The 11,718-nt window shown below is 51.4% G+C and overlaps 1 protein-coding gene across 1 annotated transcript; it reads right to left on the bottom strand.

Annotated features, from left to right (window-relative positions):
* Window positions 1-3,858: 3,858 nt before the first annotated feature.
* Window positions 3,859-11,518, bottom strand: LOC131896506 (cytochrome P450 2D20-like). Its single transcript, XM_059247176.1, has 10 exons — window positions 11,282-11,518; window positions 7,946-8,184; window positions 6,984-7,155; window positions 6,537-6,689; window positions 6,297-6,457; window positions 5,443-5,619; window positions 5,134-5,275; window positions 4,750-4,937; window positions 4,214-4,355; window positions 3,859-4,113 (listed from the first exon to the last, which is right to left on the bottom strand). The coding sequence occupies exons 2-10, from the start codon at window positions 8,132-8,134 to the stop codon at window positions 3,935-3,937; spliced, it is 1,503 nt and encodes a 500-aa protein (XP_059103159.1). The 5' UTR covers window positions 8,135-8,184; window positions 11,282-11,518; the 3' UTR covers window positions 3,859-3,934.
* Window positions 11,519-11,718: the final 200 nt, after the last annotated feature.

Genomic DNA, 11,718 nt, shown 5'->3' with positions numbered 1-11,718 from the left:
ATGTTAGAGGACAAACAAAATAGCACCACAGCCTCAGGTCTCCAGGCTGGCTGGGCAAATTTCTTTATCCACTATCTGGCTTGCCGTGCTGTTGCTTCTATTTGGAGTCCACATGGATCAGTCTCAGTTTCCAGCCTCTTCCACAACGGACTCAGGGCCTTGTTGTGGAATACTATTTTAACCAGGCAAAGAGGTGTTGTTGCTTTTGTTTATGCTGCAATTGCTTAACAGTGGAAAGATGTGTGTTTAGTGATGTAAAGATGTCTTGCATCTGTTATGCCTTGCCTGACTAAGGAACCTGAATGGTCTAATAAAGAGCTGAAAGGTGAGGAGCAAGGGAAGAGGTATAGGTGGAACTTCCAGGCAGGGAGATTAAGTAGGAGGAGGAATTTAGGTTCAAGGAAGAAAGAAAAGGAGACAACAGGGAGACTCCAGGGGCCAGTAGGAGACACAGAGGAAGCAGGGAAATAGGACATACAGAATAAAAGAAAGGTAAAAAGCCCCAAGGCAAAATGTAGATGAATACAAACAGGTTAAAATAAGTTAAAAGAGCTAATGGGACAAGCCTAAGCTAAAGCTGCACATTTCTAATTAATAGTAAGTCACCTTGTCTTTATTGGGGAGCTAGGTGGGGATCCAAAGAAAATTACAAATATATCTGACTCCTTACACACCACCCGCCATCCCTGCTGGTGAAGGCAGAACAGGTACAGGGAGACAGTGAACTCCTCAGTCACCCCTGCTCCACTGAGTTCATAGCCAGGCAGGAGGTCACAAAACCACCATGCTGTCACCATGCAGACCCATAAGGTGAGAAGACCACACCTTAACACACACAGTCTGAGTGTAGACAGGGATACTTGGCTGTGCTGTCCTCTCTTACCCACATTCATCTTCTCATCTGGGTCCAGTTCCACCCATGGGTCCTCCAAAGTGTTGGCACCACACACACCATCACATATCCCTTGTGTTCCAACGTGAAATTCAGTGACTTTCTCTTTCATTGCCTGATCACATACCACAATCATTGCTTAATAAACCCCATGCCCATCTCTGACCAACTGTGCCCACACAGTCTTTGGACTTTAGAGGTGGTCATGAAGCCTGGGTAGTTCAAGATGGACACTGGCAGATGGTTTACAACAGTGTCTCCTGCATGACTTTCCATCATTGATCACGACCTCCATCTTCAGGCCATCTCTAAGTAGGACACATCTCTGCAGTAGTTTGGGAACTGAAGGTGAAGGTCAGAGCACCTCCAAGGTAGAGGTCCATCAACTGCCTGAACCAGGCCTGGGACACAAGCCTTCGGGTCTTGGGAGTTTGGTGTTTATTGGACTCAGGCCCTTTCATGTATCCCTGATCTACAATCACAGCCTAAGATCTGGTACCTTGTGTCTGGGGATGTCACATGTTGTGAGCACAACAAAGGACTCCTATCTGACATGAGCACCAGGATGTGACATTGAAGAGCCTGGGAATTGTTATTGGGCTACTTAGCATTCTACCATGTACAAATGAAGTCAGGTTCTTGAGACAGGCAGTGAGGTCAAGACCACACAGCACCTCTCTTCACTTGCTTTCTTGACTAAAATGATCCATTAGACCCTAATTCCTCTTCCTCACCCTCACAACCTCATCCATTAGTGGGATCAGAGGAGACCTGAGTCTCAATAACTCTGCCCTGTGCTACCAGCTGCCAAATCAGCTGCCTTGTTCTGCCCCACTTCCTGAACTTTCCATCACACCTTGCACTAAGAAAGTCCAAAGTATCCTCAGAACCCACAGAGCCTGTCACCAGGAAGCAGCTAAGTCTCCTACTTAGGGGCCCAGCTCCCTGTTCATTGTGTGCTGCTAGAGGAGCTTGATCTCTGTTCCCCTTAATTACCACCTCTCTCTGTGTATGAACAGGTTTTCCCACATGTTCTGCAAGTTCAGGCCCAGTAGTGGCACAGGGCCCGGCTGGATTTCCAGAGCTTACAACAATGTATCAGCTCCACCTGTAAAGGAAGATGGCCATGAATATGACCACAGGCCACAGTTCACATCCAGTCAGCTACCTCATGAGTACTTCACTCCTTCTAGTTTTTTATGGCTACAGCTTACATCAACCACTGCAGCCCCATAAGATCAGGAAGGAGACCTCTTACTGCAACCTGGCATCTGGTCCCCAATAAAGGAAGAAGGCTGTCCTTTGTGTTATGTCTTGAGTTGACCTCCTGTGTTTTCTCTACAGTCTGCATGTCAGGAAGGTATGGAGCAGTCTAGGGAGGTTTACCTCAGTTTCCTGCCTCTTCTTCCCTCCCCAGGTGCTTACTCACTGGAGGGCATCAGGATGTGGGAGCTGACTCCACAGGAGCTGTGCACACTGGTTATGTTAGGCTAAGGACTGTGAATATGGGCCACCTATGTAATGAACCCCTGCTCCCAGGGACATAAAAAACTCACTCACTGACATGCCACACATGCAGAGCATTGGGGCTGAGGGCATTGCATCAGGCTAGAACAAGACCTTCCAGCACCATCAAACAGGGGAAAGAGGAGGGCTGTAGAGATGGTTCTACAGTGAAGAGCACTGGCTTCTCTTCCTGAGGACCCAGGCTTCATTCCCAGAATCCACAAGATGTGTACAACTAACTTCAACTCAAGTCCCTGGAGATCGCATGCACACATGCATGCAAATACCCATGCATACACAGTAAAAATAAAGGGGGTGGAGGGAAGAAGAGGAGATGCTGGGAAAACATTGTGCATATTCCCCTGGGCAGCAATGAGGTAGGACTGTGAAGTAAAGTTACCAGAGCTTGGTGAGTGTTTTTGGTTCTTTACATTCCAAAAGCCAATGTCTGACTACTGATGGGATGTGGGGGGCTTCCCTGACATTCCTAGAAAGAGAGTCAGGGAGAGGACATTTTCTTTTCCCCAAAGCAAAACCAAGAACAGAGTCCCCACACAGCTGTGTCTCAAGGCATGCCAGAGAGGTCAGGGTCTTGGGATGCTGCAGTCTGGCCTCAGATTATATAGAGACTAAGATAAGCCTTGAGGGATGCTCCAGGCCTTCATGTTCTCCCTGGTCTCATAAAGCCCCCAAATTTTCAAGCCCCAAGATTCTTGAACTTTCCTAGTAAGTAAAACCCATTATATTAGTCCCATGTGCTTGCCAGGAGCACTATCCTCAGTCTGGAGAGAAGGCCCCAGACAGAACAGCTGGATCCTGCCCATCCTCCAGGATTCTGACCAGTCACCTTTTGCCAACTCAGATTTTCTCCTGCATCCTTTCCCTGCAGCAAGCCTGAGCTGTGAGGACAGCAGCTTGTCTAGCTTGAGAGACCTCTTAACCATTTGTGGCACTTCAGGGTCTTAGGGACCTTTACCAACATCTGTCACCAAAACAAGGATAGTGCTGATTTCCAGCACAAGCCATTCAAAGTTCCTCTGAGAACCATTCAGTCTTAACGTCTACTGGTCACCCACCCAGCGGCTGTTGATGGGGCTTTCTGTGAGATCTAGAGTCAATCACTGAACACCAGCACAACCACCTCTCCTCCTATAGTGTGTCAAATTTCCTTACCTCCCTCCTTTCATTCCCTCCTGCTTCCTGTATCACAACCTTGTGACGACAAACCCCCTGTAGATAATGGGTCTCATTAAGAAGTCCACGCCATAGAGCCCCGGCTGACCTTGAACTTGCAATCTTCTTGTCTTGGCCACTCATGCTATACTGAAGGCCTGTGCTACTGCTCTTTTCTCACAACATTAAAGCTGATCATAGGGGAGGTCTGAGGCAGAGGGGAAGACTGACTGTAGACTGTTGTCTTGGGACACAGTTGACACAAGGATGGGGGTTGGACTGGGAATGAGTGGCAGCCACAGAACAGGTTTATCGGACATCAATTAGCACAAGCTTGGGAGAAGGTTGGAGCTGCTGTTCTTTCTAGCGCAAGACTGTGCAGAGTTCATAGGGGACTGGCATAACTGGCAATGCGAATATGCCACGGTCGCTGGGCCGGGGCTGTCCATCAGGCACCGAGAAGCTAAAGCGCTGCAGGAGGCAGGTGAAGAAGAGGAAGAGCTCCATGCGGGCCAGAGGCTCCCCCAGGCATACTCTGCGGCCTGTGGGTGGGAGAGGGGATCAGTCAGTCTGGGGCCTGATGAATGCTCCACCCTCCAAGGCCCCCTGGGAAGAGACAGGGAGCCAGGCACCCCCCAGGACCTGCTGAGAATGGCATGAAGGCCTCATGCTTCACAAAGCGGCCCTGGGCATCCAGGAAATGTTCAGGGTGGAACTGGAGGGGCTTCTCCCAGACAGTCTCATCCTTCAGCACGGAGGACAGGTTGGGGATGAGGGTCGTTCCCTGGCAGGAGGCACATGGTATGAACAGGGACTGGGACACGGGTAACATGACCCAGGTCACTAAATTCACACACATAACCTCTTCGCACACACACTGGATTCTTTCATTCACCTCACCTCATAGCCTCTTAGTACCTCTTCTAGTACCAGTCAAGGCCCTGTGACAAAGCTCCCATGGGTACCCAAATCAAGCCTCTGTGTGTAGTGTTCCCTCAAATCCCTGTGGCTTATTTTCTTGGACATAACTCTTCCCTGGGGAATCCTGGGCAATGGCTGCTGTATACTCACACACAGGTTGGTCCCATCACCATGTGCAAATCCAGGATGTGGTGGTCTTGGCCTTTATAGCCTTGTTTGCCTAGTGGTGACCCTGGGACAAGGGACCCCATTCATACCTTGGGGATGAGGAAGCCCTGTACTTCAATGTCACGGGATGTCATGTGTGGTATATTCACTGGGACAATGTCTGCAAATCGCTGGACCTCATGAATGACAGCATTGGTGTAGGGCATGCGGGCCTGGTCTGCCAACTCTGGACGCCGCCCCTGCCCTATGACTTCATCAATCTCCTGGTGGACGTGGCCTGGAGGGACAGCATCCCCTCAGTGAAGCAGTGTCTTGGTGGCTCTTTCCTGAAATTCTCCCATGGCTTATTACATGACTATAGATTTTCATCAGACTTATTTGAGTCCTGGTCAAGCCAGTGCTGGAACCAGTAAATTCTCAATCACCTCAATCTTTCTTCCTTAACCCTCCCTCCCAACCCCAACCAGGCTCACTCTGCACATCCGGGTGCAGGATCATGAGCAGCAGGGCCCAGTACAGTGTGGTTGAGGTGGTCACCATCCCTGCAGAAAACAGGTCAAACACCACCATGCGAAGGTTCTCATCATTGAAGGTGCTCTCAGGATTCCCTTTAGCCTGGGACAGACAGAGAATGTAGGCTCAGGGATAGAGGCAATAAGGACAAAATGATCTACCATTGTGTTCATGCACCCCAATTCTTGGGTCCATGCGTGACATGGCATCACAAGACACAGAATGCTTCTGCCAAAAGGCAGAGGCCCAATCTTTATGGCTGTCCTCACCTTCTCCATCTCAGCCAGGAAGGCATCTGAAAGGTCTCGGGGAGGCTGGGCAGGGTCCCAGGATGTCTTGTGATCAATCAACATCTTATCCAGTGAATTTACGAATTCTGTCATCTTGGGGAAGGCTTTGCCAGGCAGCCCAGGGATGCGAAGCAGCACTGGAACAGCATTCAGCACCTGGGAAAAAAACACAACAGTGTAGTTGCTTTTACTGCTAATGAAGAATCGTGTGTGTGTGTGTGTGTGTGTGTGTGTGTGTGTGTGTGTGTGTTTGGGTATGTGTTTGCATGCCTGCATATGCACTCACACACATGCACAATGGCTCCTATTTGGTGGTCATAGAACTATTATAGAGTAAGATCTATCTCCCACATGGGTCCCAGGGATCCAGCTCAGATCTCCAGGCTCACTTGGTAAGTTCCTTTACCCAGTGACCATCAGTGTCCTGCCCCTGGATGCTGATTCTGCTCACTGTTCACCTGGACCAGTCTCAGGTCCTCGTTTCTTCCACAAAGGACTCAGGATCTGTTTGTTCCCACCCATAACCTGCTTTTCAACCGTTCCAGCCTCTAGGCTGTCTTGTAACTCAAGATAAAGCAAATGACTATTCTACTGGAAATCTAAGAGGCTTGTGCAGTTCCCATGTAGACAGGGGGCATAGGTCACTCCCTTCCTAGAGCCCCTGACCTTTGTCCACTCATCCTCTCCTGTTACCTGAGGTTTGCCAACATGTAGGCCTTTCCTCCTGCATTTGACTGTCACACTAGACCCTCACCCATTCACCTGAATGCATAATTATTCTGATAGGATTTACAGCATAGAAGTAGCCATGTACATTACCCTGAGACTCATACCTCAGCAATGAAGCCAGAGTCCTCTCCAAAACCTTCCTGTAATATTTTGAGCACCTTGTTTAAGAAAGGGTCTTCATACTCGAAGCGATGGGCATAGATGAGGGATGAAATCACATTGCATGCACCTTTATTCAGGAGGGTGATGGGATTAAAGGGATGACCTAGAAGCAGAGATGCAAGCAAGTCATGGTATTGCTCATAATTGCCTGCCCACATCTCTATATCTCACCTATCACCCACCAGCCTCCTTGGCCAAGGCATCACAGAGGTGACCAGCCTCCTCTGTCACCCACTGTTCCAATGATTTCTTGCCCAGGCCGAAGTCTCGCAGGGTGGACACAGAGAATCGCCGCTGCTCTCTCCACTCGGGTCCATAAGGGGCAAACACCACACCTGCAGGGACATCCGTGGATAAACATGGATACATGTGCCATGTGTAAACAAGGATACATGTGTCTGTGCCATCTCCTCTGCTCCCAACATTTCCCTGAGGTCAGTCTCAGCCACCAGTGTCCCAGCACTTTGCTGTCACATAGCAGCACATGCCACTGTAGTGTCTCCACCCTCCATTCCAGTGACTTCCCCTTGCATTGCCTCAACACATCCCTCCATTAGGTCCTGTCCATCTTCTGTCTATAGCTCCTCAAGCCCTATCCTCTCTGCCTTCTACCCAAGATAGCTCTTTGCCTTTAGATTTGTGCCCATAGCCCAGGTGATTGTAGATGGGCATTGGAGGGCGGTCAGAGGTGTCCTCTCCACAGTTCACCAGCACTTCCCGAACCGCCTTCAGTCCATTGACCACAACCACGGGCTTCCAGGCCATCTGCAGGCTGAACACGTCACCATAGCGTTGTTGAAGCTGAAGGAGAGGGACAGACACTTAGGAAGTGGAGGTTCCCTGCAGACTGTAAGATCAAAGTTCAGCACACAGGCCTCTCTCTCTCTCTCTCTCTCTCTCTCTCTCTCTCTCTCTCTGTGTGTGTGTGTGTGTGTGTGTGTGTGTGTGTGTGTGTGTGTGTAAGCACATGAGCACAAGCACACAAACATGAGCACATTTGTATGGTACATATTATTGAACCTTGGTCCTGCCCTGTGCTGAGCAAATGCTCTATCACTGACTCTATCTCTAGCCTGAGGTATGGGACCTTGTGAATGGGGTATCCATTCTTGTAAATCCAGCAAAGTTCTCATAGTAAATTAGGTCATTCAGAGGTGACCTTGCCAGAGCAAAGTCTTTGCCCGCTTCATACCCCATTACAAGAGAAATTCATGTTCCTGATATGGGCAGCGAGGCTTGAGTCCACACAGGAGCAAGAGATTATACCACACACGGCCATCACCCCACTTCTCTTTCCTGACTGACAGGCTACACTGGAACCCGACTCCTCCCCTCTGTTCCTGACACCTCATCCACTGAAGGGATCACAAGGGACCTGGAGCCTTCCTGACTTCTGTCCTGTTCAACCTGCCTCCATGGCCTTTCCATACTGAGCCTCTGCTCCTAGAAAGTCCACAGTGTCCTCAGACCCAGAAGTAAGTGCCACAAGGAAACTACTCGGCCTTCCTCCTCTTGGAGGCCATCTTCCTGTCAATCCTGTGGCTTCAGGGGCATCATGACCTCTACCTCCCTCCACCACCATCTGTCTCACCTTGTACAAACTGTAAGGCATGTTCTGGAAGTCCACCTGCAGCAGGTTGCCCAGCCCAGGTAGCGGCACAGGGCCTGGAGGGTAATGGGCAGTCCAGAACTTTCGTCGGTACATCAGGTCCACCAGAAGCAGGAAGACGACCGTGAATATGACCACAGACCACAGACCAGCTCCAATCAACAGCGCCATGGCGGCCCCACTGCTTGTCAGGCTGTTTGGGGAACACCTGCTCCAGACACCTGAGATCAGGACAGACACTGTAAGGACACACTGGGCTCCTGGTCCCTTATGAAGGGGATAAAGCTGCACTTTGTTCTCTGCCTTGAGCCAAGTAGCTGTGTTTACTGTTCAGCCAGGGTGTGTAGGGAGCAGTGAGAACAGGTGAGGGAAAGTCTGCCTCAGAGGTTCCTGCCCTTTCACCTCTTCTCTGGTGCTTATCCAGGGGAGAAACATCACTTTCTCCACAGGGAGCTGTACACTGTGGTTATGTATGCCTGGGCACTGTGAACACAGAGGAAAGATGACCAGTGGACTCTGCCTCAAGGTTCAGGTTCACAAATTATAGGGAAGTCAGTCAGTGATAGGCCACACAGGCAGAGCTCTGGGGGCCCGAGGACATTGTCTCAGAATGGATTGAGTTCATGGAACACTTGGCTTTAGGACATGAGGTATGACAGACACTGCAGGCACTATCACTGTGTGGCAAGGGCCACTGAAGTGGCTTGTGTGGCTAGCCATGAGGATGAGTGACAGGCGGTGTGGGAAGACAGCTCCATCCCGGGAGCCATGAGTACAAGTGTGAGGTCACTCAACTATGAGGAAGGCCAAACTCACAGCCTGGGGACCTCTCTGCTCTGATCTGAGAAAGCCGAATAATGGTCTAAAACTGTCAGAGAATCCTGGGGAGGCCATCAGGATGTCCATCCTGGTACTTTTCTCATGGAGGCCAGTGTGACTAATTTTACACCCCTTTTGTTTCTCGGTGGGTGGAGCCCTGTGTCTACAGTTATCATAATAGAGACAGAAAGGATGTCGTTCCTCATGCCACACAGGCAGAGATTTGAGGGATTTGTTGACAGTGCACAGCCTGGGGTAAGACTGCCCTGGAGGGTCAAGGATCACCTAGTTGGCAGGACACAAGGTACTTACAGGCCCTGCAGGACACCTCAGCTGTCTGTGACAGGAAGTACCACTGACTGGTTTTGTGGTGAATGAGGGGTATTGGGAGGAAGGTGGCTGCAGCTTGTGGAGTCTTGTGACAAGTTGGTGGTTGCCGAATTGATCAGGAAGGCCAGATTCAGAACCGGCCACTTCTCACATGGGGTGTAAGAAATCTGTGACATTGTCAACAACTGTCAGACAGACCCTGGAGCCCATAGATGGGTTAGGTTCTTGTCCCATGGTGGTCTCTTTCCTTTATTCACCCTTTGTTTCTTGGTGGGTCAATCTCTCCCTGAACGTCTTCCACATGGAGATATGGAGGCAGTGTCCTCCTCATGCCCAGAGGCCTGTGTTTAGGAGGGGCAGCCAAGAGGAGAATGGAAACATGACTCCTGAGCCTTTCAACACATGGCACCTGTGTTCTGGGCACTGCTGGGCACACTGCACATGTCAACTCATCACTCACTAGGGTCATTGAAATTGCAGTCCCTGTCCTTGCAGGGGATTAGACCTTTGAAGATCAAAGGCTCAGAAGTCCCAGTGGAATCCAGGAGGGGGGCTCTCTGCTGCCCCCTCCAGTGTGGCAGAAGGGAGGCAGGAGCTGAGTGAGAGGAGATGGAGTCCACAGCATGCAGCACCTCAGCAAGGACCAGACCCTGGGTCTCCTCCTCTCTGCTGTCCCTGCCACCCCTTTCTCTGTCCATGTCTATGCCACCGGGGCCTGTGGGGGACTCCATGCTTGCTGCTGGCCTGAAGCCCCTGTCCCCATGGCTCACTTCTTGCTCCTGTCTATCCCTCTTGGTCCTGCCCAACAGGTGGCACCCTGGATTGGTCAATGGTCAACAGCTTCCTCTAGCTCCATCCTGGCCTGAAAGGAAATGCCGCACAGTACAGGAGCCAACACAAGCCCATCAGGGTGGGGGGTAGGAGACAACTGAGACTTAGTCACTGAGGGCCTTAAACAGACAGTTTCCCCTGGACTGACCCAGCGTACTCCCAGGGTAAGACCTGACACCTGACAGTTAACCCTGGGGTTCGCACCAGGACATTCCCTCCCTTGAGCAGTCTCTGTCCCTTCTCTGTGTCATGTATCACATGAAAGAGAAGCAATGTTGCTGACTGGTGCCGGCCCCAGGGTGGCATGGACCGACTCAGGCCTGATTTTCCTGCTTCAGGTTAAGTGAGTCCAGAGAGATACGTGGACTGAGCAGCTGAGGGATGTCACACCCTGTATGTTGTACAGGGTTCCCTGGTCTGTCACCAGCTTGCTTGAGATGGCCTGGATGCTCTGCTGAACATCTGCCTGTTAGCACTGTTGCTCCCTTTCATCCTCCATCCATGCCTCCTCAGCCATGTGAACAAATGTGTCCTGTCTGGATCTGCGTGACCTCCAGGTTGGGGTCAGTGGTACTGCTATGTCATGTCTACAAGAGCAAGCTGGAACTTGAGTCCCTGGCCATCGGGGGCCAGCGGGGCCCTCAGATTCCCAATTCTCTGTACACATGTCAACAGATACTTAATCACTGTCCTCCGGACTCCACCTGAAGAGGACACATGGGTCCTGGGCATGTCTCTCCTGGTTTCTGTCCTGCCTGCCATTTTTCCTTTGCTGGCTTCAACTGTCTGGGTTCACTGAAGTGAAGACTAACAGTGAGTCTAAGAGCTATTCCTGGGTCCCTGCTTTCTTTCCTTAGGCTTGGTGGAAAGTGCAAACCCAAGTCTGCTTGGAAAGAGTGATGTGACTCCCTGGGGTGACTGTGACTCTGAGAGTGTTGCTTTGGGAAAGCTTGGTTTGGGCAAAGGAAGACCCCGGTTGGGGTTGGTAAAGTTTTCATACCCGGCTGGTTACTTCCCTCCTCATAGTTTGAGGCCAGAGCGGGAGTGTGGGAAATTATGACAGGATGTTACCTATGGAAGCACAAACTACAGAACTAACGCTCAAGATGATGGGCACTTGGTATTTAAAGAAATGTAAGGCAAGGGTGGTCCAAAAGGCCCGTGCAGGGTGTGTGGCGGGGGTGGGGGGGTGGGGGAGGAGGGGGGATTGAAGTAGGAGGCAAGCAGCAGGGCAGCGGGATCCCCCAGCTCGAGGTCCACACCCACCTTCTAACCTTCCTCGCCCAGGCCTGCTCATCCAAGAAAGAACCTTTGCAAGAGCTTGGTGCTGCCACTCACCAAAGGAAACTCAGGGCCAAGCGGAGACCAGGAGAATGGAGGCAGGCTGGAACCACGGACTCGCAGCCCGGGACGGCCGCACCGGAAGGGCACGAAGGGGCTCCCCACGCACTGTGGAATGACCCCGGGAGACTCAGCAACCTTGAGAAGAAAATGCACAGTGCTAGCTAGCAGACAGAACTCAAGCCAGCCAGCTGCCGCACCCCACGTAATCTGCGGAGCCTCGCGGACGCCGGAAGCCACGCCCCCGACGAGGCTCCACTGCAGGCCAGTCCTCCAGCTTCCCCGGGTGAGCTGGGCGGGTGTGCTGGGCAAGTGCCAGGGAAGAGCTCATGTTCTGGGATTTGCTCTTGTCCAGACTCGAGCTGTGCCTCGCCTGGAGTGGGTGGAGGTCCCTCAGGCAGTCGCCTCGCTCCTGCAGTCCCCCGCTTGGGTGA

Source organism: Peromyscus eremicus, chromosome 20 (genome assembly GCF_949786415.1).
Source record: "Peromyscus eremicus chromosome 20, PerEre_H2_v1, whole genome shotgun sequence".
Taxonomy (NCBI): domain Eukaryota; kingdom Metazoa; phylum Chordata; class Mammalia; order Rodentia; family Cricetidae; genus Peromyscus; species Peromyscus eremicus.
This window is presented reverse-complemented; position numbering and strand designations above follow the sequence as displayed.